The following is a 27,680-nucleotide window of genomic DNA, read 5'->3' as shown; positions in this document are numbered from 1 at the left end:
ACAAAACAAAAACAGGTTCAGCGGGTGAGGGAGTTTGTCTTGTAAGCCTGTTCACCAAGGCCGGTCCTGGAACCCATGTAAAAGTGGAAGGAGAGGATTCACCCCCACAAAGTTGTCCTCAGACTTTCACATTGGGTGTGTAGCACACATCCATGCCCACTCCTGCACATCATGCACACACATACATACACAATACAATTTTTTTTTTTTGAGCTGAGAATTGAACCCAGGGCCTTGCGTTTGCTAGGCAAGTGCTCTACCACTGAGCTAAATCCCCAACCTTTTTTTTTTTCCTAAGGCGTGTGCCACCACCGCCCGACATCACTGTTTTTTTTTTAATTATGTACACAGAAGAGGGCGCCAGATCTCATTACAAGTGGTTGTGAGCCACCATGTGGTTGCTGGGAATTGAACTCAGGACCTCTCATCTCTCCAGCCCCCGACATTTGCTTTTCTCTAAGGTTTTAAAAAGGCTTTTGTGAGCTCGTATTTGAACCCAGAATATTCTTAGCATACAATCTAGAATAGTGCCTTAGTTATCTTAATCCTTAATATTCTAGCATTCCATGCCCTTCCTTTTGCTAATATTTTAAGGAGGGAGGGAAGAAGTCTCCCATACTAGTCTTTGTGTTGAGTCGGTGTCCAGAGCGTCTAATGCTGAAAAGTGAGGGTTGGCAGCCCTCTTGTCTTGAAGGAGTTCTGTTAGCAGCAAATGTGGCAGGGTTGGCGTTCGCCTTGGTTCTGGATTTCCTCTGTGCTTGCTGTGAGTTTATCGCCTGATCCATTCCCAGTGACTGAGTTCTCCCAGCCTCTGGCAGAGCCCAGCTTGTCAGAATCAAGCTCGTCACTCACGCTGGCTCTGGCTAAGGAGCCTCCCGCCCTCGGCAAGGAAAGCCGAGTTTCTGTGTGAGCAGAAGGCAGGAAGGCATGGACGGTACATTGGCTGTTATGTAACGGCGCTTTCAGAGGAGAAGCAAAGCCGAATCTCGGGCTAAAACTGGCCTGAGATGGGATAGCACATGTTTTATTCATCCCTCACTGGGGTGTGGTGTTAGACTTGAAGTTTCTGTCCTAGGGCAGAGGTAGGTATGCTGGGCAGCTGCTGTTGGGATACTTGCTGATTGGTGGTATAAATGCAAATAATACTTCAATAAATACTCCTTTTCTTCCTTCCTTCCTTCCTTCCTTCCTTCCTTCCTTCCTTCCTTCCTTCCTTCCTTTCTTTCTTTCTTTTAGTTTTTTGAGACAGGGTTTCTCTGTGTGGCTTTGCGCCTGTCCTGGAACTCACTTGGTAGCCCAGGCTGGCCTGGAACGCAGAGATCCGCCTGGCTCTGCACCAGAGTCCCGGGATTAGAGGCCATGGGCTACCACGCCTAGCTGCTAATTTTTTTATATTTTTATATTTGCACAGCTTCACAAACTGGTTAGTTGGAAATTAATACTCTGACTACCCAGTCAGGATGTTTTTTTTTTTAGTGGTGCTGAGATGTGCTGTTGAAAGTGGGGTCCACAGTACCTAGATGAAGGAATGGGTGGATTCATTTACTTGGCCCATGTCCTGAGGAGGTCGCCAAGAAATGATCACGGAGGAGAATGTCCCTTGGCAGGGTTTCTTCAGCTGTCTGCAGGCTGGAGGCTGAGGCTGGATCAGGGTGCCCTGTCCTGATTTTTTTCCTTTCCTCATCCCCTGCTGCTGTGGTACCCAAACATTGCTTAACATTTTCAGTTCCTTACCATCATGACTGCTGATCTGGACGTGGGCGACAGTACAAAGCAGCTCATGGGGTCAGCTGTCTCGCACCCAGCCCTTTGGTCCCTTACCTTGTGTGGTCCCACAGTTTAGCTGTAGGATGAGGAAGGAGAGTAGGGAAAAGGGAAAATTACAAAGTTAGGTGACCTCTCTGAGATGAGGGATTGATAGCGAAGGCCTCTGGGTAACAAAGGGAGAAAACTCCAGAAGTTGATGAGTGTGGGAGTCACAGGCTAAAGGGGAGAGGGCCTCTCAGCCCCTGGCTCCTTCCTTCCCTGGTGACATTTTGTCCTAAACCACAAGTTTCCCCAGGCCTACAGAGGAGCTTGGAGGACTGGAGTGTTAGGGCCCGGTGCCCTGTAAGGGAATGGAGATGGGAGGATGGCAGATAACATAGATGTACAATTACATGACTAAAGTAACGACAGAGACCACTTCATTTTCTTTCCATTTCTGTTTCTTCCAGTCGTCATGCTGGAGATTGAACCCAGGGCCTTGTGAATTATAAATGAGTGTGTTCTGTGGGTGAACTGCAGCCCTAACACCCCAAACTTGTAATTACAATGACCAGGGCCTGGAGAGACGGATCAGTTGTTAAGAGCACTGGCTGCCCTTCCAGAGGACTTGGGTTCAATTCCCGGCACCCACGTGGCAGCTCACAACTGTCTGACTCCACCACGCCCTCACACAGACATACGTGCAGTCAAAACACCAATGCATGTAGAATAAAAGGAAATAATCATTAAAAAGTTGTGATCACCTCGTGAAGCACACGTGTTAGAGTGTGTGTTCTCCTCATCCATGTTAAACTCCATGCTCTCCCCACACCCGTATCCATGTTAAAAGAGCTGAAGATTTTGCTCCATACTCTCCCAACACCGTTTTTTATTTTATTTGTTGCTCAGATATTTTTAAGATAAATTCTAGAGATCATTATTAGTTCAGTATTCTTTTTTAAGATGTTTGGGCATTTTCCTGTGTGTCAAGGATGCTGTTATATCAACACTATCACTACTTTAAAAAAGATAAAGTTTACGTTTTAAATTGGTAACCTTTTAAGGTATACTTTAAAAATTGACATCATCTATTTTAACAATTTGGATTTAAAGATGTCAGGGCTCAAGGTAAAAGTGTAGGCTGGCGACCACTTGTACTTCAGTAGTAGTCAGTGATTTTTTTCTTTTTCTTTTTTTAAGAATAGTCACATCTGTAGCCATGACTTCAGTTAGCAAAACAGTTCCAGCCCCTTAATTCTTGAATTTTTAGCCCTGCAGCATCTCTTCCTCAGACTCCCCCAAATAGCTATCCACCTCCCTGGCTTTAGTAGGCAACCTCTTTCTTTGGTATTTCCCAAACTCACCGGGAGTGGTACCCTCGGCCCATATCCGGCCCGCCGCCGCCAAGCCCGCCAAGCCCACCTCCTTAGTTCTCCCCAGTGTTGCCTAGGGTTTTTCCTTCCGGTGATTAGCAGCCCTCTCAGGAAAGCCCCAGAGTAACTCACAGCTTTGTTCATCTCAGCCCCTTCCAGAGCATCCCCTCACCGCAGCTGGGGGAGCTGCTTCAGATACAACCTGGCTGTATCTCAAGGCTGAGCCAGACTTCGCCAGGGCTCTGCAGGAAGAAGCTCTTCTCTTCTCGGCTGCTTTCCTCTGCCCACTCACCGAGCAATCATTTAATCAGTATCCGTCTGTCCGTCTGCCTCACTGGAGGGACACCCCATCCAGAAGTCTGAAGGGATAGGGGGGTGTGTTGTAAAGTTGAATTGCTGAAGATTTCAAGCACTTCATCTACTTTTTAAAAACAACTTTTTATATATATATATATATATATATATATATATATATATATATATAGGGTGTTTTTGCCTGCAACTATGTCTCTGGGAGGGTGTCAGGTCCCCTGGAACTGGAGTTGCCGACAGTTGTCAGCTGCCGTGGGGGTGCTGGGAATCGAACCCTGGTCCTCTGCAAGAGCAGCAGCCAGTGCTCTTACTTGCTGAGACTTCTCTCTCATTTTTAAAATTTTGAAAATGTAAATTTTCAAAAATGGTCATGAAGTGATTCCACACGGGTTTAAGTCTTTTTGGCGAAAAGCCTGTTGAAGTATTTAAAAGTATCGTTTTAAAATAAAAAAAAAAATCTCGGCTATTTTAGTGGCTAATGTTGGCATTTAGGCACCTGTGCTGGCCTGCCCTTAGGGTTCTGACAGGACAGACCTCAGCTGCAGCCACTAAGCACCCACTGTGTGCATTCACTATGTTTCCTTATAAAAGGCGGGCCTTGCCCACCTCCCGTCTCCTTTCCCTTCCCCTTTCTCGGTCCTCAGGGACCCGTCTCTGCCCCCTTCTCTGCCCCTTCCCTCAGTAAACCTCCTACACGGGCCCCGTTGTATGGTGACTCCTTCCGCCACTTTTAAAATACAGCAGCTGGGTCTGTTAAATATCCACTGTGCCAGGGCAAGTCTATGAGTTACAGTTCTCTTGCTGGGAAGAGACACCATGACTGAGGCAGTTCTTAGGAATGAGAACATTTAGTTGCGGCCGGCCCACAGTTTTAGAGCGTGAGTCCATTAACCTCATGGTGGGCAGCAGACGGCTGTGGCTCTGGAGCAGCAGCTGAGAACTTCACATACTGAACCTTGGGCCTCGAGTGGGCTCTTGAAACCCCAGCCCCACCCCAGTGGCACACCTCTTCTAGCAAGGCCACACCTCCCTCATCCTTCCTAAGCAGTTCACAAACCAGGTGTGAGCCTCGGAGGCCATTATCGTTCAAACCACCACAGTGCTTCTTAACTTATGTAATCTTAGATTCTCTTAACGTCACCTGAGTTTGTGTCCCGTGATTCAGGCCCATCTGACACCGTCCGTGGTTAGTCTAGACTCTGTGAGTGGGGAACTCTGCCACCGCCTGGCCAGGGAGGGTATAGAGAAACTGAAGTCGTGGCTGAGCTAAGGGCAGGAGGAGCTTGCTGCTTGTTGAGGTAAAGCCGCACAGTACAGACTCTTTCCCAGTGGTGGGAAGAATTCTTTAATAGAGTTTTCTTCTTTCTTTTCTCCCCCTAGAACCACACGAAGCCGATGAACAGTTTGTAGCAGAAGTAATTGAAAAATGTCCATCTGATCCGTGTTCTAGACCTCCAGAAAATGAAGTGCCCACTGATCCTCACTCTGTCAAGGATGTCAAAGGAGAAACCCACCATGATGTTAGTAAGATCTCGGTAGTGAGGCCATTTTCAATAGGCACCAGGAGTTCCACAGAGGAGCCAAAAGCATCCCATGGCTGTGTGCCTGCACTCACGGGCAAGGCTTTGCCCTCTGCTGCCTCAGAAGCCGCTCAGGACAAGCCAGTGACAGAGGGGGGCATGGGGGTCACATCAGAGGCTTTTACAGAAGCCGGTCTGAAGACTGGAGAGCCCATGGCCAGCAGGAGCAAGCTGAGGAAACCCAAACCTGTCTCCCTGAGGAAGAAGACAGCTAGAGGCGACAGCTGGGAAGCCGAAATGACCACGGAGGGTTTGCCTCTCCCTGAGGTTTCCTCCCTGGCGATTCCTGATGAATTCGATAAGAACACACATCCTCGGGTGCTGAGGGTTGCCAGGGCCCAGAAGTCTTCCCTTGACCTTAAAGAAGCTGCCAGCGCTCTCCGTAACGGCACCAGTGGCTCAGGGGTTGAGCTGCAGGAGGAGCCCAGGAACTCACCTCTCAGGCTTGAGTATGAGTTTATAGAAGATAGGGAAAATGTCGAGACCAGGGATGCCCTTCCAAGGAAACCTGCTAACAAACTGACGCCCGACATACGGAAAGATGTCGTCAGTCAGCCAGTACATGTCGAACAGCCTGCAGACCCAAGAGTCCAAGATGCCTCTCTCTCCCAAACGTCTCCTAAGCCAGATCCTAGCAAACGGGGTCACCCCAACTTGAATTCCTCCGGGAGCTGCCCCATCCTGCAGAGCTCCCCACCCCTCTCCTGCAAAGGCTCCTACCACTTTGACCCAGATAACTTGGATGAGTCCATGGATCCCTTCAAGCCAGCCACAGCGTCGACAAGCAGCACCCTTTGTTCTGCCACTGGTAATCATGTTAATGAAATCTTAGACTCACCCAAGAAGGCAAAGTCGCGTTTAATAACGTGAGTGACAGCGGGCGCTGGGTGTGGTGCTCTGGTGTGTTCTCTGGGAGTTTGGCGGCTCCTTTTGGTTTCTGTGAATTGCACTCAGAAATGGTTGAGGTGCAGTGGGGTCACTTTCCTCCGTAGTCCTTGCCTAAATCTTGGGTGCGTTTGGAAGCATCAGAAGTTCGCTTACTGATCTCTGCCTTGTTTCTGGACCCTTGACTTGTTTAGGTCATTTCCCCCTACCCTGGATACTTTAAAAAAAAAAATGTTTAAAAGAAATCAAGTAAAGGTTTGAGGTTTTCAGGAATCACATTGTATATAGAATTCAAGTGCCAGTGTTAGCCACCATCTTTACATTTCAAAATTACTGTCTACGGTCAGCGATGTCGGAAATGACCCAGAACAGTCTTAGAGAGAGAACAGGAAGTTGTGACTTTCGGTGGTGGTAGTGAAGAGAATTCTTGCTTCCTCGTGTGTTTCTAGTTTGTTAGCAAATTTCCGTGATAAGAATGGAGAGTATTCTGGATTAAATCTGGGTAAGTTTGCTGTGTGTTCTCTCTACCTTCCACTTCTCCTAGGAAACAGGAAGGGACTTTTACTTTGGGAGTTCCCGAAGTAAACCCCTCAGGCCATATTCCGTGTCAGGTTTTTAATTTTGATACAGGATTACATTATCAGGGAACTCAAGTTGAATAAAAGATAGTCTACCTGTTTGTGACCCTGTGACATCTTGTGATAAATTTGATGCCAGGGGCCAGTGACACGGAGGATAAAATGCTGAAAAGAAGTGTGTTTGTGGTGGTGGTTAGATTGGCTAGGGAAATTTGAGTGTTTTGCCTGCATGTATGTCTGTGTACATACAACTTTCATGCCTGGTACCTGCAGAGGGCAGAGGAGGGCATCAGGTCCCCTAGAACTGGAGTTACAGACCATTGTAAATCTCCATGTGGGTGCTGGGAACCAAACCAGGGTCCTCTGGAAGAGCAGCCAGTGCTCTTAACCGCTGGGCCATCTCTCCAGCCGCAGGAAATACTCTTCAACATTACTGTGCCTTTAAAAACACCCGATTGTCAATTCCATTGGAAAGAAAACTATCCAGAGGGGTGAAGAGTAGAAATACTAATTTCAGGACCAAGAAAGTTGGGCCGTACGGCAGTCAGCTCTCCTGTTGAAGGGGACCAGAGGGACAGGTGTCGTTCTAAAGCTGCTCTTGGATGCCACATGAGCAGTGAGATGGGCTTTGAAGACAGTTACTGGTGCCTTGCCCAGACCTCTCTGGGCTTTATGGTTGGTTAGCTTTTCTGGACAGCGCTTGGGGGCATCCTGGGTGTCCAGCTGCCTTGGTGCTTGGCCCCTGGATGCCTGCCAGAGTTGCAGTCCTTCAGTGCCTGCTCTCCAGCTGCAGACGGCCGGTGCATTTCCCTAAGCTGGGATCTGGGCTCAGGAAGGAGACCCCAACTCTGTCCCTTGCAGTTAGATCCAAGAAATGCCCTCTTGAGTCCCACTGTCTTCACCCGGTGGCGTTCTCCACTGTTCCGTTTTTTGTGGAATAAATTGATCGCTCTAATAGATCACGCACATTTAATTAAAAAAGTCTGTGCCCAATCAGAATTCCTTTCTTGTAAGAAAAGAGAGCTTGAGCTCCTGGGCAGTGTTGGGACTTGGAGAGCAGGGTCCCTTCACTTTTGCGGAGACGGAGCGTAGTGGGGTTAACATCCATAGTGGATAGTTAGTTTTTGAAAGATGTGTTTAGCAAGTGCAAGGCCCGGGGTTCGATCCTCAGCTTAAAAAAAAAAAAAATGTGCTTAAATAGGGACAGTATGGGATGGTTAGGATTCTGCAGAGTACATGATATACATGACTGAAATCATTCTAAACTTCCTTGGAAAGCAGAGTCTCACTGTGTCAAATTCAGGCTAGCTTGTAACTTTTGGCCTCCTGCCTTAGCCTAAGTGCCAAATGGCAGACATACTGCCCCATGCCTGGCTCGCCTTAAGTTTCTTAGTGACCCTGATGGGGGAGTGAGCCGGGTGTCTTTACATCTGTGCCTCTGACCTGGTCCTGCACAGTTCCAGTGAATGTGCTCAGTGCTGAAGCACCGTCTCTGTGTGCTGTACCTTCATACGCATGGAGGTCTTTACTTCCCATCTATAAATCTGAACATAAAATGTTTCTCGGTGTTTGTATCTCTCTCTACTTCATTAAAGCTAAGGTCTTGTTACCATTCATTTGCCAGGGCTGACCTTCATGAATATGACTTCTTATATATTTTTTTTTTTCCATTTTGTTTGTTTTGAAGCAAGGTCTCCTGGCTGGCTGGGAATTAACTGACTTTGTAGATTAGGTTGGATTTGAACTCCCAGAGAGCTGCCTGCTTAGTGCTGGACTTAGAGGCATGCACCACCATGCCAGGCTTGAATATGGTGTTTTAAATTTGTATCTCACATGATATCGAGTACTATGCAACTTTTACATCTGGCAGGCAAAAGATAAATGTTCTAGTTTTCACGTGGTTCTTCTCCATCTGTGTGTCTCTTCGTTTTGTTGATGCATCAGGACTACTGAGCAAGTGAAATTTCTCTGTTTTCTGTTGTAAGTACTTCTGCCGTAGGTTCTGTTTGTCCCGGGACTCCTTCCTTCTGCCCGATTGTCTCTTCCCTGCATGTCAGCTTCTGTTTGACCCTCTGATAACGGTTTTGCATTTCATCTGCCACATCTTAGTCAGCTTAGCCTTGCGATTGTCTGTACCTAAAGGAGCAGATATTGCTTTTTCCACCTTGGGGTGCAAAAAGCGTGCCCCCCCTCCCTGGCTTACTCAGCATGTGTCATGTGGCACTTTGGACCGAAAGCTGGCTTGGCCCCGATCATACTGCAGTGATGTGATGGACTGCCCTGCTATTCACTGTTGGGGATAATTAGTTTTCTGTTTTTTGGTAGGATGAGGCTGCTGTCTTAGAGCAAGGAATAAATTTTACCAAGTAAACTTCAGTTTGGTAACACTTAGAATAGCAGGTAAAGAAGATCATGAACCAGTAACCTTGTGCACTGATAATTTACATGCTTGTCTATGTTTTCGGTTTTTTTCCGTGAAAGGAAAACAAATTGGAAATACTTTTTTTTCCTTTTATTAGTCAGAATGGTGGTTTTTTTTTTCCTGAATATTTTAAGTTTATTAAAACATAGGAGTATCTATAATAGTCCCATGATCACAAACTGTGTACTAGTCTAAAAATAACAGGTGGCCACATTTTCCTCAGTTCTGGGCATTGTACATGGTACTTTTTTTTTTTTTTTCTCTCCACTTTACTACTAAGAATGGTAACAATTTGTTTAGGTTTTTTCCTTCGATGCTTTCTCTTGGCTATAGTTCCCTTCTGTAAGCACCCAAGTCTGGACTGGAGCTGTCTTTGGAGATTCCTGTGGTTTTTAGTGCAATAAAGAATTTTCAAAGAATCTGGTCCAGCGTGGTAATTTTTCTGGTGAACGTCAAAATCAAACCTGTAAAGATCATAACCAAATATGTCTAGCTGCTGAGGCTGTTCTTAGAGGGACTGAGAGTCTCGCTCGGAAAGGGTTTTTGTGTGTGTGTGTGTGTGTGTGTGTGTGTGTGTGTGTGTGTGTGTGTGTGGTGTGTGTAATTAAACACGTGGGGGTTCAGAGTTCTGGTGTCTGGCAATCCGTAGAACTGAGTGAGGTGGTCTTGCCAGAGAATGAGCCTGGCTGTGGGTCTCTGGGTGTGCATCGTCTCCACAGCTCTACCATGCAAGCGTCTGATCATGTGGTGCTATGCGCTTTGGCTTCTGTCTACACCCTGTGCTCTGCTCCATCTCTCTCCTGGAGAGTTGTCATTGGGGTTCCAAACTGGCTTGTCTGTTCCTCTCATTTCTAGGAGTGGCTGCAAGGTGAAGAAATATGAAACTCAGGCTCTTGATTTGGACACATGTTCTCAGGTAAGTCGGTGCTGGTCGCCAGAATGGGTCCCGTGGGGGTGTTTGAGGGCTCAGACTTAAGGAAACCAATTATTAGAGCCTTAGTGTCCCAAACTCATCCAGAAAGGCCCTGAAGAGAAAGACAGCTCGGGGGGCCTTAGAGAGATGGCTCAGTGGTTAAGAGCACAGGCTGCTCTTCCAGAGGACCCAGGTTTAATTCCCAGCACTCACATGGCAGCTCACAACTGTCTGTAACTCTAGTTCCAGGGGGATCTGATACCCTCACACAGACATACATGCAAGCAAAACACCAATGCACATAAAATAAAAATAAATCATTAAGAAAAAAGAAAGAAAAGAGAACTCTCACAATGACCTTCAGTGGAGGATTTCAGTGCAGTGTGCGACTCTCCAGGTCACCAGAGGTATAGTATTGGTTCTATAAAGGGTGTTGACTCGTAACTGGATAGATTTTTATTTTTAGTAAGGCTCAGGTGGCTTTCCAATTTGTTGCCTTCCAGCAAAATGGAGGGCCCAAAAATGAGTCTGAAGAAAGACTGGGTGGGCATCAAACCTGGAAAAGGGTTCAGAGAGTTGAGAGATGTGTCGATTATAAAACTTCCTCCTCTTCATCTTGTTAATAATCAGTAATAGGTCTTATCATGGCTTTGAATGCTTCTGCTGGTTATAATTATAAAGGTGGAATACAGAAATTAATACTGATTCTTATTTTACCCTAGTGATTTATGATATACATATATGAATATATGGAGTAATTAAGAAACAAAAACCCGGGGTTGGGGATTTAGCTCAGTGGTAGAGCGCTTGCCTAGCAAGCACAAGGCCCTGGGTTCGGTCCTCAGCTCCAAAAAACAAAGCAAAACAAAACAAAACAAAACTCTAAAACCAAAGCACACAGATCTGTGATGCTACCTTTTAATTTTTTTAGACCTTACTTTAGTGGAACTATAATTGTAGAAACACATGTGTTGGTCAATAGAATGCGGTTAAGTTTAATTAATTTATTTTGTGCACTTTGTACCAACAACTGATGAAGTATAAGATGCTTTCTTTCTTACCTTTTTTTTGGATTTTTCGAGACAGGGTTTCTGTGTAGCTCTGTGTAGCTTTGCGCCATTCCTGGATCTCGCTCTGTAGACCAGGCTGGCCTTGAACTCACAGAGATCCATCTGGCTCTGCCTCCCGAGTGCTGGGATTAAAGGCGTGCGCCACCACCGCCCTGGTGTGAGATGCTTTCAAAAGAGTGGGGAGAGTTTGCAATTGGAATTCTTGTTTGACTGTTACAAATATATGGAAAAAAAAAATCCTTCCTCAAATTTTGCCAAAGCAGGTAACACAAACTGAAATTTCTCTTCCGTTTTCTCAAAAATAAAATCCAGCTAGGTGTGGTGACGCCTGGCTTGAATCCTGGCACTTGGGAGTTTGAGGCCAGCCTGGCCTACATAATGAGTTCCAGGCTATCCTGGGCTACATAGTGAGACCCTGTCTCAAAAAACAAAACAAAAGCCTTACATATTGTATTGTAAAAGCTTTAGTGATGAGTTAGTTCAACAGAATCCGCTTTTGTGAGGCATTTTCAAAATCGTCTTCATTACATTTATTTACTTAGTGTACTTGAGTAGAGATGTGTAGAAAGAGTTATCTGGCCATCTCCTGTCTTTGGTAATTCTTACAACTCTTAGAGTATTTTAAGGATAATTTGTGCATCAGTAATTATAGCCATAAGTGGACAGAATAAAGCAATCTAACACTCAGCATACAGTGGAAGAGAAAGTGGCTTTTTTTTTTTTAAGCTGAGAAGATTAAAGGAGCCGGGCAGTGGTGGCACACATGCCTTTATTCCCAGCACTTCGGGAGGCAGAGCCAGGCGGATCTCTGTGAGTTCGAGGCCAGCCTGGGCTACAGAGTGAGATCCAGGAGAGGCACCAAAACTACACAGAGAAACCCTGTCTCGACTCCCCCCCCCCCCCCAAAAAAAAGGATGATTAAAGGGCCGAGGCTCAGTTGGTAAATTGTTAGCTGTGCAAGCTTGAGGACCTGGGTTCAGTTCCCAGCACTTCTGAGAAAAGCCAGGAGCGGCAGCGATGCCTGCCACCCTAGTGCTGGGGAGGAGGGGGAGGCAGGGACAGCCCTGGGCCTTGCTGGCCAGCCAGCCTTGCTGAGTGGGTGAGTTCTGGCAGATAACTTTAAAAAAAAAATATTTTATCTGTTCTTGACAATGTCTACACATGCACACAGTGTATTTTGTGCTTATCATTCCCTGACTCCTTCCTCCATGGGGTAAGTTCTTCATAGAAGTGGAGTAGAAATCCAGATTCTGAGGGAGAAAATACTGTAAATGGATGACTGTTAACTTGAGTAGTTTTGAAATAGCCCCTAGGATACCGAATCACTAGAGTAACAATAAGTTCAATATTCAGAGTATGCCAGGTATTGATGATGTCATTTGTGAGTATTCCAGTATGGTCCCAAAATTGGTCGTTATTATAAATACTTGTTCTGAAAGTTTCTGGTTGTGACTAAGAACTTTATACTGCACAGTGAGGCGAGTGTTCTTGAACTAAGGAGGGGAATATATGCAAGGAAAATTGAACTCTTACCTCGGAGCTCTTGAAGCCCTTAATCTTGCGTATTTGGGTTAGAAAAGCACACCTTTTAAAAATTTCAGGCCCAAGCCACAGAAATGAAGTTCTAGAACAACATGTCAGGTTTGAAAGACTAGCTTCCTCCTAGTTTTGTAGCTGGACCTGTGGCAAACCCTGAAATACCCTCACGCAGTCACAGCTACATGCTCCACCCTAGACATGTCACTGGTCGCCGTGACCGAAGGACAACATCCTCTCTGTTGCATTTCCCAGGATGAAGGAGCTGTGATCTCGCAGATCTCGGACATTTCTAATAGGGACGGCCACGCTACTGATGAGGAGAAACTGGCGTCCACATCCTGTGGTCAGAAGTCAGCCGGGGCAGAGGTGAAAGGTGAGCCGGGGGAAGACCTGGGGTACTACTGTGAGTGTTCCGATGTTCCCGTGTCTATCATCTGCATTTTCATCCTCAGAAGCGGGTACAGAAGCATAGGCATGCTGGAAGGCCTGTTCACCTGAGGGACAGTTAGGGCACAGATCTGTACTCGCTTCTTGCCTGTAAGAGACACAGAAGTGCTCTTAGCACAGTCCTGGGTGTGTGTGGAGGGTGCCCAGGAGATGTCAACTCAGTTTCTCTCTCGTTTGGCATCTGTACCGTCAGTCTTAGAATGGCCTGTAAATACGTCCTCATGTGCCATTTGGGGGTTGTCGTGCGCGTTGTTTAGGTCGTGGTACTTGCCTGTGGCGGCCTCACTGTAGCGCTCTGTCTGGGCTTGCTCTTCCTCTGCGGTTTGCTCCAGAGAGGCGATGTTGCTAAGCATGTTGACCAGGTCACCCGACTGGCCCAGGAGAGCATCTTGGTCCCTTTTTTTGCAAGGTTGATGGCTGAGAGAGACCTGTGTAGCAAAAATGAGAGCCATAGAAAAACACCAGTTTATATTCCGAGGGTCTGTTTGATGGTTTTCTGTCTCTGCACTGCTGGGGATTGAACCCAGGGCTCAGTGTGTGCCAGGCAAGCCCTCTGCCACTGAGCTGTATCGTAACCCTTGGTTTTGTTGAGTCAGACTTGCTGTGTAGCCCAAGCTGGCCTTCAATTCAGGACCCTCCTGCCTCTCTCAATTGAGAATTGGAATTATAGGTGTATATATATCAGCAGGCCCGCATTAAAGTAAGTTTTACGAAGTAGAAGAACCTTCTAAAATGAAGGCCAAACAAAGGGGAAAGTATAGGGTTTGGTCTTGGTGTTTGTTTTCCTTTTTTTTGCACACCAACTGAAACTTACTCATTCATTCATTCATTCATTCATTCATTTTTGAGACAGGGTCTAGCTCTACAGCCCTGGCTGGCCTTGAACACTCACGTGGATCAGACTGGCCTCACCTGTGGAGCGACCTCCACCCTGCGCTTCCCAGGGACTGAGATGACAGGCTCTTATGCCTGCCACCATGCCGTGTCTTAGGTCCTTTTCTGTTGCCAGGACAAAACACCACAACCAAGGCAACTTACAAAAGAAAGCGTTTGGTTTGGGGGCCTCGTGGTTCCAGAGGGTCAGAGTCCATGACCGTCACGGCAGCAGGCATGCTTGGCGCTGGAGAAGTAGCCGAGAGCTCACGTATTGAGACAGCAACCACCAGGCACGGGGAGGTGGGGGGACTAACTAGGAAACCTCCAGGCCCACCCCTAGGGACACACTTCCTCCAACAAGGCCACGCCCGCTAATCCTTCCCACGAGAACACGTTGGCCCCCATAGGCTTGCAGCTGTATCATTATGCAAAAATGGATTTAGTTCAACTTCAGGAAAGTCCCTGTAGTCTCCCAGTCTCAAGACTTTAAAGTCCAAAGTCTCATCTGAGACTCAAGGCAGTCTCTTAATTGTAACACCCTGTAGAATCAAAAAGCAGATTACATACTTGAATATACAATGCACAGAATATACATTACCAATCCGAAAGGGAGGAGCAGGGACCCAGCGAGGAAACGGCAAACTTGGAATCCTGTACTTCTGTCCGTCGCCAGAGGGTTTTGCGGGTCCTCTCCCCTGGCAGCATACTTCTCCTGGGCTGGTTCCACTCCCCGTCTGCAGCGCTCCTTGGCAGGTAGCCCATGCCTGAGGCATCTCCAGCACCTCCAAGTCTCCAACGCACCCAGGCTTTGCTTTCACAGCTTCACAGAGGCCTCTGGGAGCCTCCAGGCAGGGACTGTCGTGCCTCACAGCTGACCTCATGGCTTTCCTTAACCTTGGAGTTAAGATTACACAACCCCGGGGTTGGGGATTTAGCGCAAGGCCTTGGGTTCGGTCCTCAGCTCCGACAAAAAAAAAAAAAATTACACAACCCCTTACTCCCGTATCCTTCATGACTCCAGAACCATGCGCCTGTTGATGCCAAATTCTGCTGCTTGCTTAGAAAGGCACCTGGCCCCTCTTCGAATTACATCAGCAGAAGTTTTATTTATTGGTGCCTTTCAGGAACACCTAATTCCTTCCTTAGACTTTTTCTTCTCACAGGTTGTGGGATTAGCTGGCTGGGGTCTCACCTTGAGGACACCATTCGCTTTATCTCATTTCTCCTCTCTCTGGGCACAGACCATGGCTCCAGCATTGCATTTCCTGGGGCTAAAATGTGAAATGACTCTTCACACCTGATTAGGCTGCTGTGGTAGGCGGAGACGGACCAGCACCTGTGAAATCCTTAAGAACCGAGACTCACCTGACCCAGCCAGCGCCTCTCACCGTAGATAGGACTTACATCACTCCAGAAGAAAGCCCCTCGTTAATGTCGTCCATGTCACAGTGTGCTCTTAAACTTTGTTCACTGAAAGTTTAGAACTGTGGTCTTGACAAAAAACATCATTAAAGTGTAGTTTGTGAGACTATATTTAGAGATTTAAAGGTCATGACCTGTCGTTAACCCTGGAAAGCTGGTAGAAAGTAAAAACTGAACACACACACACACACACACACACACACACACACACACACACACACACACGCCACAGTTTGCATTTGTGGTAATCTCCGTGCCGTGTCTGATGCCTGAGATGGTCAGCTTGCAGAGAGGAGAGGTTTACATTAGATTGTGGTTTAGAAGTGAAACAGATTAGCCGAACTGTTGTGACATCCCATCAGTGTTGTAAGTTGACTGAAACAGTAAATATTGCAACAAGGAGATTTTTAGCTTTGTTTTTTGTGTGCCTGTCTGTCCAGCCCCTGATCCCCCACCATGTCACCTGAGAGCAGAAAAATAGGCCTGATGGATGACAAGGAGACCAGTTAGATGATCATCATGAACTGGGTTTTCAGGCTTGGATTTAAGGCCATTTTATCTGCTACATGAGCTGAGAGTGTCCGCCTGAGCCAGAATTTAAATGTGCTCAGACTGGGGAATAAAGTAGGATTCAGGGTTTCTTTCCGGTTTCTGAAATTGGTTGTTTAGTACCCCTCTGCTAAGTTTCCAGTGGACACAAGGGGGCAGACGTCCCATTCCTTCTGCCTGAGGGCTGATAGCTGTGCCTGACTCTGCAAGCCTGTCTGGTTGAGGACTTTTAACACGAATTCAAGAAAGAGAATGCCAGTGTACCTCTTAGAAATCTTGAAGTCTGTGTTCTGTTGTTCTAAGCCTGCGCTGGAGTTGCCTGGCCTTCACCAGGAACAGAGGCACCCGTTCCTTGAGATAAGTATAAAAGTGACTTTCTCTCTTTCAGGCATAGAGAAGGAGACATGCCAGAAGACGGAGAAAGAGGAGTCGACTGTGCATGTAAGTTCCCAAACTCGGAGGGGTGGGAGTAGCCTTTGTTTCTTTGGGTGTTCGTTTAGGAGCCCACACTAACAGAAGTAAATTCTAGTTACTACTACTAGGTGATGAGGGGGAAGACATGTCTGGCTGGCTAGATGCCTTAGCAGGTAAAAGTGTTTGCTGCCCAAGCCTGACCACCCACCTAGAGGTGGGGGCAGGAGAGAATGGACTCCAGAGTTGCCCTTTGACCTCTGTCTGCACACTACAGTGCCCATGCTCACATTCACACTCATACTTGCATATGTATTATATATACATATACAGTTTTTCATCCGCAGAACTTAGTGTTTGTGCATAATGTTCTGTACACCAACCACTCGCCCCATGTGACTGTGTGGACAACTTGAACTGTGAGTCTGAATTGAAATGTCTTACATACTGTGAAATACAATCAGCCTTTGAAGACTGAGTACACAAAGGGGGATGTTTAGTCAATGTCTCAGTGACTCCTAATAAGGTAACAATTTGCATATGTTAAGTGTGCTATTGAAATCAAAGCCCGGCTGCTAGCTCACACTTCACTAACATCCTGGTACGTGGGAGGGAGGCTAAGGTGGGAAGATGGCCCCAAGTTCTAGACCATCCTAGATTACTTACACAGCAAGTAAATTGGTTACTTTTCCATCACTGTCATGAAACACCATGAACGAGGCACCCTGTGGAAGAAAAGGTTTCTTTGGGGCTTACGGTTCTAGAGCCCATGATGGCGGAGCAGAGTGAAGGTAGCAGGAGGCAGGCAGCTGGAGCTCACAAGCTGGAAACAGTCCGCTGGGGATGGCAGGAGACTTGAAGCCTCGAGCCCTCCCCTGGGGACACACCCCTGCACCAAGGCTATCCCTCCTAAACCTTCCCAAACAGCCAAATGGAAACCTCATTGAGTTTTAGCATTGCTCCACTAACCTCCTTCTTCTGGTATCAGCTCCAGCTGAGTCTTTAATGCTCAGTGCTGGGGTTAAAGGTGTGTGCCATCATGCTTGGCTGACCTCAACAGTTTTTGAGAATGATGTCCACTTACTTTTGTGTGTATGCATGTGTGTTTACATGTGTGTGGGTACACATTCATGTGTATGCATATGCCTGCAAAGACCTAAAGCTGATTTTCTTTTGTTGTTGTTGTTTTTTGATTTTTTTAAAAGATTTATTTATTTTGTAGGTAGTATTCTGTCTGCACACCAGAAGAGGGTGCAGATCTCATTACAGATGGTTGTGAGCCACCATGTGGTTGCTGGGAATTGAACTCAGGACCTCTGGAAGAGCAGTCAGTGCTCTTAACTTCTGAGCCATCTCTCCAGCCCGTTTTTTGATTTTTGAAACAGGGTTTCTCTGTGTAGCCCTGGCTATCCTGAAACTTGCTTTGTAGACCAAGCTGTCCTCGAACTCACAGAGATCCGCCTGCCTCTGCCTCCCACCCAAGTGCTGGGATTAAAGGCCTGCGCCACCACCGCCTAGCTGATATGAGGAGTTTTCATCCATCATTTTACCACCTTATTCTTTTGAGACAGGCTCCACCAGTTAAACTCTGAACTCACAGATGTGGTTAGTCTGGCTAGCCAGCTTGCTCTGAGAATTCCCCGTCTCCACCTCCCAAGTCTAGGGTCACAGTCCTGAGCTGCCCTGCCTACCTGGCTTTTCCTTGGGCTCTGGTCGGCCAGACTCCAGTCTTCTTGCTTACGTATCGACAAGCACTTGCCGGCTGAGCCCTCTCCCCAGCTCCAGGCCGTTATTTATAGAACAGTTTCAGTGTGCGGTCCTCTAGTGTTTCTTCATGATTAAGCTAAGTTCATCTGCTTTTTGTACAGAGAGAACAGAAGCGACAGTGTGTCCATGTCTCCCTTTGTTGGTGGAGTGTTTGTTTTGTTTTGTTTTTTTTTCTCTTTTGGGGGGCCTGCCACCCAGCTCCCAAATAAATCACACATGGAGACTTATTATTACTTATAAATGTTCAGCCTTAGCTTGGCTTTTTTCTTCCAGCTTTCCTTAAATTACCCCATCTACCTTTTGACTCAGAGCATCTCCATTCTCTTCTGTAAATCTTACTCTTACTCTTGGCTTGCTGTGTAGCTGAGTGGCTGACCCCAGGACTCCTCCTCCTTCTCTGCCCCCCCCCATTTCTCTTTCTATTAATTCTCTCTGCCTGCCAGCCCGCCTGTCCTTTCTCCTGCCTCGCTATTGGCCGTTCAGCTCTTTATTAGACCATCAGGTGTTTTAGACAGGCACAGTACCACAGCTTCACGGAGTTAAACAAATGCAACATAAACAAAAGTAACACCCCTTACAACAATATACTCCAACAGTGGAGTTAGTCATGGCCACTTGGTTAAGATGGCATCTGTCAGGTTTCTCCATCTGAGTAAGTGTTAGAGAAGGGAAGATTCTTGGCAGATGAGGTCATCTGCCATCCCGGTAGGACAGTTGGTTTGTGCAAAGGAAGAGGAAGTGAGAAAAAGCATACATTTTACAACAATTGTGAGTAATCTCATGCAGTTGCAGGATAGTATGCATATGGCCAGCAAGGATTAGCCCACCAGGGGCCACAGACACCCTGCTAGGAGGTTTGGAGTTCCTGCAGGATGAGTGGGGAGCAGCCTTCAGGGGATGGGAGGGGAGTGGGGAGAAATCACCCAGCGGTGCTGTTTCGACTTCAGTGACAAGCATGGTGACTGCGATGTGGATTATAACCAGAACGACATCAGTGAGGTCAACTCCAAGTTCTGCTCCGGCAGCAGCAGCTGTCAGAGCGACCAGAGGAGCCTCCTCACCAAATGACGCCGCTGTCCACCGCGTTGTCTGAGCCCCACACCTGCGTTGGTCCCTCCTCTCTCTCACAGGCGGGCTGGTCTCTGTGTTCAGAATTCGGGGAAAAGTTACCTTCTCTTCTTGAGCCCGTAGCCCTACCAGTCTTTTAAAAGATGACAGATTTTTAACTAGTCTTCCAGCTTCTAGACTTGGTGCTGTACCATAGCTTTAAAGGTGTCTAATAAAAGTATGATACATATTTGTGCATGTGCATATCTCTACTTGTGCTTTTAGAGACCAGGTCTCTCTAGGTAGCCCAGGCTGGCTGAAACTAGCAATGCTTGCGTCTTCGCCTGAATGTGTCGTTGCTGGGGTGCACTGTCATGCCTAGCGTTCAGGGTAATGCATTTCTGTATTTTAAGCCCCCAGCTGGCCTTGTTTCTCCTTGCTTGGAAGTGTCTTTCCTTCTCTTAGGATAGGTTCGGATTCGCTGTGGTAGACACGAAAGGGTGCAGTTTCTTCCCTTCCTCCCATGCTCGGCCCTTGCCTGTCCATGTGGCGTTTCTTTGATCTCTGTGAACCTGTCTTTGAATCACGTGTTTGTCCCCTTGCCTTCTCTGTAACACTGTAAGATTGGTGAAGGGAGGGACCCTGGCTTTCCTGTGGGCTGCTGTACCCCGTACTTATTCCTGTGACATTGTCGAGTGGAGGAATTACTCAGGATCCAGGCAGAGGGAAGAGGGGAGCTGTGGAGTTTTTATAGATCTGTGGCTCTGAGGAACCCAGCTCTCAATCCATGTGTCCTGTGGGCAGTTGTATCAAACATGAGCTCACGGAAACTCGGGGTTAGGCTATGAGGGTCCTTATGATACAGGTGGTGGTGATGAGTTGGCAAATGTGAATGAACTACTGTAGTTTAAAGTAGATGAGAGCACACGAGAGTAGTAGAAGGCATACTAGTATAGTATACTTTCATCTATTTTAAACTTAACGTGTGAAACATGCCTGTAATCCCAGCACTCAGAGGCTGAAACAGGAGGATCAGGAGAATTAAAGGCTAGCCCAAGCAACTTTGTAGATGTATCCTGCTTGTTAAATAAGAAACACAGAGCCAGTTGCAGAGTTAAAAACCACGAGGTCAGAGCCAAAGCAGAAAACCTTACCCTTCACTGCTTCTGCGGTTCCTCCTCTCCGCAAGAGACCTACTTCTCTGCGTCCTGTCTATTTAAAGACTTTCTGTTCTCCTCCCTCATTGGTTGTAAACCCAGCCACATGACCTCCTTGTCACTGCCTGTTTGTACAGACTTCCAGGTCTTCTATGGTTGGTATTGAAATTAAAGGCGTGTGTCTGCTATGCTGGCTATGTCCTTGAACACACAGAGATCCGCCTAGCTCTGCCTCCCAAGTGCTGGGATTAAGGGCGTGCCCCACTACTGCTCGGCTTCTGCTCTGGCTTGCTCTGACCTCAAGGCAACTTTATTGACATACAAATAAAATCACATTTCAATACAAATGAAATATCACTATACAACTTAGTAAGACCCTGCCCCAAATGGACTTCAAAAGGACTCAGGATGTAGCTCAAAATTAGAGGCCACTCTCCAAACATGAGAACATTTCAAGTCTTGGCTGATGAACAATATGGTATAACGCGTGTGTTTTGTGTATTCAGAAAGCGATGCACAATTGTCTGTCTTCATGTGGTTCCCTTCCCCCTGATAATTCCTGGAGCTTTTTGTATGTGTACAGACTTTCTCAGTACTCAGGACTGAGCCACGGCCCACGGTATCTCCCTAGAGAACAGAGCTGCCTACCCTCTTGCACTGTTGGAGGAAGAGCTTCTGCATGGCAGGAAGTGGGAAGGCAGAGAGCACAGGAGCGCAGGAGGAACGAGAACCATAGCCTCTCACTCATTAGCGACTGGTTTCCAGACAGAAACCGTCTTTGCTTAGAAACCGATGGCGTCCTTGGCTTCATCGAGCCCAAAGCAACCCCAGCTGGGGCGGGGCTGAAGCCTCCGTTTCCCCGTTCCTGCTGTCCATACCCGTGAGAGGAAGAGAGTTTCAGAACAGCTCGGTCGGATAGCTTAGGAAAGCAGTTCCTTTTTAAAAAAGCACGGCAGGAGCACTTCTTCAGTCTGCAGGGCCTCCATCTGTACGATGTACATACCGTCAGGTGCCTCACTCGGCCCTTGAAGTGACGGGCTGAGACTCCCAGCTTCCCACTCGTTCATCCGTAGACAGAGCAGGGCCTGGCTGCCTCGGGAAGAGTGGTGAGGGACAAAAGCCGTGATAGTGTGAGGGTCCCAAGGGATCAGGCGGTGTTCTGATAGGAAAGGGTGGGAAAAACGGATGGAGAGAAGCCAGCTGGGGAAGACTGGTGTGTTTGTCGGGACCTCTTCAAAGCAAGGCAGTATAGACTTAGTGTAAACTAGTCCCCACTCCTGTGAGGTTAACCTTATGCAGAGAACTCTGAGTTGAAGACTGAGGGCATAACTTAGGGGTAGAAGACTGCCTAGCCTGGGCAAAGCCTTGTGTCCGTCCCCAGCACTACAGGAAGGAAAGGATTCGCAAATGTGTGATCTGTGTTTATCGCTGAGCCCGTCTGTGTTGAGTGTCTGGTGTAGACCCTTGCCTGGTACCAAGTGGTGACCAAGGCTATCTGTCATTCATTACATGTTGTGAGGATTAAGTCTGTCACTCAGCAGCGTTTTCCACTTAGGACTCAGATTTTTTTTTTTTTTTTTTTTTTTTTAAGAAGTTAAAACTTGTTAAAAGTTGAATTCTTGCCAGGCAGTGGTGGCGCACACCTTTAATCCCAGCACTCGGGAGGCAGAGCCAGGTGGATCTCTGTGAGTTCGAGGCCAGCCTGGGCTACCTCCAGGAAAGGCGCAAAGCTTCACAGAGAAACCCTGTCTCGAAAAAACAAAAACAAAAACAAACAAACAAATAAAGTTGAATTCTTTGGGCTTTTCTGAGCATTCCTCTAGTAGAGCAGTGGCAGGGACTTGGGGACAACTGGGACAAGCAGTCAGCGTGGCACAGACTGGTTACTGCTGGTGCTCCCATACAAGGGCCTTCTCTTCCATGGCGTCCCTGCTGACTGCCGATTGTGACCGGAACCATAGATAGATCTTTGCTGCTCCTCAAGGTGTTGGAAGAAGTGTAGTGCAGTTTAATAAAGCTGGACCCTTTATAGAAAGATGTGATTGGTTGGTTGAGGACTTTGTGCATGTGTCTTCATGTGTGTGGAGTTGTGTGTGTCTGTTTTGAGCATGTGTCTTCATGTGTGTGGAGCTGTGTGTATATATTTTGTGCATGTGTCTTCATGTGTGTGGAGTTGTGTGTGTCTGTTTTGAGCATGTGTCTTTATGTGTGTAGAGCTGTGTGTATATATTTTGTGCATGTGTGTTCGTGTGTGTAGAGTTGTGTGTATATATTTTGTGCATGTGTCTTCATGTGTGTGGAGTTGTGTGTGTCTGTTTTGAGCATGTGTCTTTATGTGTGTAGAGCTGTGTGTATATATTTTGTGCATGTGTGTTCGTGTGTGTGGAGCTGTGTGTATATATTTTGTGCATGTGTCTTCATGTGTGTGGAGTTGTGTGTGTCTGTTTTGAGCATGTGTCTTTATGTGTGTAGAGCTGTGTGTATATATTGTGCATGTGTGTTCGTGTGTGTAGAGTTGTGTGTATATATTTTGTGCATGTGTCTTTATGTGTGGAGCTGTGTGTATATATTTTGTGCATGTGTTTTCGTGTGTGCAGAGTTGTGTGTATATATTTTGTGCATGTGTCTTCCTGTGTGTTTGTGGGGTCTGTATATGTGGGGAGGGTTGGTGTAGAGGCCAGAAGGATACTGTATGTGCCACTCATAGGCGCTGAAGCACCTTGTTTTTGAGACAGGCTCTTTCTGTGGCCTGCTGCTTGCTGGATAAGCTCAGCTGGTTGGCCCGTGGGTCCCAGAGCTGCTCCTGTTTGGACAAGCGTGTACCACTACAACCAGCGTTCTTACATGGGTTCTGGGTCCTCGTGCTGAGGAGGCAGACACTTGACTGACTGAACTATCATCTCTCTGGCTGAATTCGAGCATTTTATTAGACGTATATCTAGATTCTGGTCCAGGCCTAAGAGACCGGCCAGTCCTCTCTGAGCAGATCTGAAGGCCACTGGTCATTAGTAACGAGGGCGAAGTGCTGTCAAACTTAAGTCCTAGAGGACAAGAAACAGTAACTAAAATGGGTCACGGAGTGAATTCCTGCCCTGATCACCTCAGAATTGTATTTGAATAGTTACACTCACACACTCTTAGAGGTTGAGAGTGTTTCCAGGTTACTTTGGCTGCCATTTTGGTTGTTAGGTCACACATACACAAAAACAGCACTTTCCTGGGTTTGAGGAAATTGCTTTGAAAAAAAAAAATGCTTTTGGGAACATCAACATACCAACCAAGCATGGCTCTTTAGAACTTCAGCTGTCTTGGAAGTGAGCTAGTGTACCAGGCCAGAGGCCGCTGAGAAGGAACTCCGGACTTCGCTGCTCATCAACTCTTCTGTTCTCAGAATCTACCTACGCACAGGTTTTATGTTGTATCTGGCCTCTTTGTGCAAGGGTTAATATGGGTGTGTGCTTGAGGTCATCACCGAAGCTGAGGTCCTTAGCGATCCACAGTCAGACGAAGGTCAAAGGTCAAAGGTCAGATTCACCACGTCTGCCCGCCTAGGCATGGAAGTTGGTAATAGGTAGTAGAATATTTTAAGGTGTCTTACTTATGCTTATGTTGTGTTGCATTTGTTTACCTCTGTGTTACAGGTGTCTAAAACACCTAATGGTCTAATAAAGAGCTGAACAGCCAATAGCAAGGCAGGAGAAAGGATAGGCGGGGCTGGCGGGCAGAGAGGATAAATAGGAGGAGAAATCTGGGAGAAGGGGATCTAGATCTAGCAGCCAGAGGAGGAGGAGGACTCCAGGGGCCAGCCACCCTGCTACACAGCCAGCAAGCCACAGAGTAAAAGTAAGATTTACAGAAGAAGGGAACGGGAAAAGCCCAGAGGCAAAAGGTAGATGGGATCATTTAAGACAAGGAAAGCTGGCGAGAAACTAAGCCAAGCTAAGGCTGGGCATTCATAAATAAGAATAAGCCTCCGTGAGTGGTTTATTTGGGAGCTGAGCAAAAACCTCCAACAACAGTAATACATGTTAGAAACCTTGCCAAGATGGTTAAACAGACATACAAAGCATCCATATATGATTGGAAGGGTTCTCACTGTTGTTGAAAAATTATTTGCATAGGACATGGCCCCAGAAAATACCACAAAAATGAGATACTGAGATGTTTCTTTTCTCTGGTAACTGCCCACATGGCAGTTACACTCTTCCTTCTCATAAGAAGAAAGCTTTCTTAGGTTTTCTGTCCCGCCAATATAAGCCAACCCCAGTAGTCATTAGCACCTCTTCCTTTAGTTAGGACTGTAACTAGATTGCTTGATATATATATATTTATTTATTGGCTTTTCGAGACAGGCTTTGCGCCTTTCCTGGAACTCACTCTGTAGACCAGGCTGGCCTTGAACTCACAGAGATCCGCCTGCCTCTGCCTCCCGAGTGCTGGGATTAAAGGCATGCGCCACCACCACCCAGCGAGATGTTATATATATATTTGGCTTTCTAGATTGCTTGTTTAAAGCTACCCTTTCCTCCTGGTTCTTCTGCAAGCACATTTTTAAAGAGTTTGATCTGTTCTGTGGTGAGGAAGTTGAGGGACGTTCAGGGTTAAGCTAGAGACAGGCCGTGTTAAATGCAACCCCTGTCCCGCAGGGAACGCTGGAGTCCTCTTCAGAAAAGGCCCCGGTGTCTGTGGCCTGCGGGAGTGAGAGCCCCCTGGATGGGATCTGCCTCAGCGAAGCAGACAAGACTGCCGTGCTCACGCTGATCAGAGAAGAGGTAAAGGTCTCTTTCTGTGTGTAGAAGGCCCCATCTCTGCTGACTTACCTCACCTTAGCCTGCAGGTTCCTGTTCTCTGTAGCTCGTGTGGCTCCCATAAAGGGGGTTTTCTGTAGACTTCAGTATTGGTGCTGGTGTTCAGTGAGCCGATGCACTGAGGATCTTCCTGTTCTGATGGGTCACACAGTGGGATGCACCCTGAGCCCCTTCATTCTGAGTCCTGAGACACCCTACAGAAAGGAATGTGCATCTGAGTGTGGTGGTGCATTATCTCAGCACTTGGGTGGCTGAGGCAGGACGGTCACAAGTTCAGAGCTGACATGGGTGCACTCCCTCTCAAAATAAAGGCCAAAAAATTCAGAAGAGTTGCAAGTACCATTTAAATGTGAGGGAGCTGTGCTGGTCCCCTCACCTGGTGCTGGCTGGGCACTGTGCTGGTCCCTCACCTGGTAGCTGGACATTATGTTGGTTAACCGACCTGGTGTGGCTGTATCCCAGCACCCTGTGTAGCTGAGAATGCGCTTTCCCAGATGTTTGTGAACATTATATACAATCATTGCAGTGGACTATATTCCTGAATGTTAGTTGATCATCTTGTGTCAGACTCGGTCACGTGTTATGTTTCAGTTTCCAATAGATTGATGAAGTAAAACAAAGCTTTCTTATAATCTAGATAATCACTAAAGAGATTGAAGCCAATGAATGGAAGAAGAAATATGAAGAGACCCGAGAAGAAGTCTTGGAGATGAGGTTAGCCCGGTGCCGGGGTGGAACATGGATGCCTTTGTGTATTTACTACTGGTTCAGTCAGCAATGTTTTCTTGCCACAAAGTCGGTGGCTGACGACGTGAAGGCAAGAATGTCACTGCAGCCTGGGCATGGTGGCACACACCTTCAATCCAGTGCTCTAGAGGCTGAGGCGGAGGCAGGTGGATCTCCGGGTTTGAGGCCAGCTTAGGATGGCCAGGGCTACGTAGAAAGGCCCCCGTCTCAAAAAGAAGGAAGTCAGAGCTAGTATTAACTAGTTATCTTTTTAAATACCATGGCTTCTTTGAGTTATTTACAATGTCACATGCAGATAGAACTCGTAATTCATAACTTTGTTTGACTGTTTAACTGATTTTAATAATATGACATAGTGTCCCCAAAATTGATATAGTCATTATGCAAGATACATACATGAATACTGTCTTTTTTCAAAAATATAAAATAAATAAGCAAGACATGTGAAAATAGGCAAGTTTCCATTAATTAAATGAAAACTTAAAAAAAAAAGAAAGTTTTTCTTTTGATTCATTTGAAGGAGGGAAATTATCATTTAACACAGTATTCAAGTTTATTAAACAAGGTAAAAGAAAAGTGTTAGAAAATATTTCGATTTCATCTGCCTCAAGGTTTATGTTGCTGCCAAATTTTGCATATAACTGTACTTTCAAGTTGGGTGATACCCACTGGACGGACGCCACTCTGGATTCTAAGGCATCGATCTCTTCTTAGGAAGTTTTCTTTGCTTCTAACATTTCCTGGGTTTCTTCTTGAGAGTGGCCAATGACGGTGTCTCGGGACTGGAAGGGGATCATTTAGTAGTCATCATCTGCTAGAGTGATGTGGCAAGTGTCTTCTAAGTTCTAGAGGTGTTTCTGCTCTATTTCTGTTCCTCTTTTAGCTCTGTGATTCGACTCATATTTCGAGCAAATTTGTTTATGTTTGCTGATCTTCGAAAGTAACATTGACACCTTCTGTAGCCGCCTTCTTCATGGTGGCCGCCATCTTGGACTGGCGATTTTTAACTTTTTCGAAGAACGACAGAAGTCTATTTAAAAATATCCATTTGCAAGCCAGGCGGTGGTGGCGCACGCCTTTAATCCCAGCACTCGGGAGGCAGAGCCAGGCGGATCTCTGTGAGTTCGAGGCCAGCCTGAGTCCCAGGAAAGGCGCAAAGCTACACAGAGAAACCCTGTCTCGAACCCCCCCCCAAAAAAAATCCATTTGCAATAAAGAGTAATACAATTTATGGATACATTTGATGATGGAAGTGTTGAGATTAGTAAAAGCAAAATGAGTGGGCTTTAAATAGAAATCTTTTAGCCATGATGGTGGTGATGGTGGGGGTTTTAATCCCAGCACTCTGGAGACTGGGGCAAGAGGACTACCACGAGTTTGAGACCAGCCTGGGCCCCACAACAAGGTCCAGACCAGTCAGGGCTACACATTTGTCTCAGATTTGTCCCCCCCCCCAAGAAACATTTTTGTCTTTTTCCTGTCCAGTCTAGAAACTTATATGAGTCATTACGTTACTAAAGATAAGCTCAAAGAAGAGGAGAAAGCATAATCCTCACCAGTGAGCACCAGAGTGCAGATGAGATATTTTAAACATGGCCACTGTGATTGGTGGCTCCTGTATTATGTGGTTTTGGAGGACTTCCTGGTTGGAGGCCTGGCCCTGGGCTTGGGACAGCCTTGCCGTTAATGAGCTTACAGTAGCCACCCTAAGGACCTCGAGTGCAGAGTCCAGCCTGGTGGACGCACCATGAAGGGGCAGCTGTAGGGAGGATCACCCAGCCCTGGGTCGCTCAGAATAACCACGCTTCACTGAGAGAAGCCAGCTCGAGGGCGCGATCGTCAGAACCTCCAAAAAGTGAAATATTTATGGGAGGAGGGCACAAAGTCAAACTTGTAACTGAACCAGTGGAGAACAGTACTTGGGAAGGTAGATGGCCAGGAAAGACGGAAGTCCGAGTGGATCTCATAGGAAGGCTCTGAAGGACATCTTTAATTTAGAAAGGTTGTCTTACAGTGTTTAAATAGAAAGAA

General features: G+C 46.7%; 1 protein-coding gene and 1 pseudogene across 6 annotated transcripts in view; one reads left to right on the top strand and one right to left on the bottom strand.

Annotated features, from left to right (window-relative positions):
• Window positions 1–27,680, top strand: part of Tacc1 (transforming acidic coiled-coil containing protein 1) — a 97,342-nt gene that overhangs the window by 58,935 nt on the left and 10,727 nt on the right. For 3 of the 6 annotated variants that reach the window (XM_036209258.1, XM_036209256.1, XM_036209259.1), the window contains exons 3-9: window positions 4,812–5,877; window positions 8,419–8,454; window positions 9,752–9,812; window positions 12,671–12,791; window positions 16,101–16,153; window positions 24,741–24,866; window positions 25,540–25,616. In XM_036209258.1, coding sequence (XP_036065151.1) covers window positions 4,812–5,877; window positions 8,419–8,454; window positions 9,752–9,812; window positions 12,671–12,791; window positions 16,101–16,153; window positions 24,741–24,866; window positions 25,540–25,616 — 1,540 coding nt within the window. The remainder of the gene's footprint in view (window positions 1–4,811; window positions 5,878–8,418; window positions 8,455–9,751; window positions 9,813–12,670; window positions 12,792–16,100; window positions 16,154–24,740; window positions 24,867–25,539; window positions 25,617–27,680) is intronic. The other 3 variants (XM_036209261.1, XM_036209260.1, XM_036209257.1) reach the window with 2 other exon arrangements.
• Window positions 25,674–26,636, bottom strand: LOC118569126 (annotated as a pseudogene).

The sequence above is a fragment of the Onychomys torridus genome, chromosome 17 (genome assembly GCF_903995425.1).
Source record: "Onychomys torridus chromosome 17, mOncTor1.1, whole genome shotgun sequence".
Lineage (NCBI taxonomy): Eukaryota > Metazoa > Chordata > Mammalia > Rodentia > Cricetidae > Onychomys > Onychomys torridus.
Note: the sequence above shows the minus strand (reverse complement) of the source record. Positions and strands in the feature narration are given on the sequence as shown.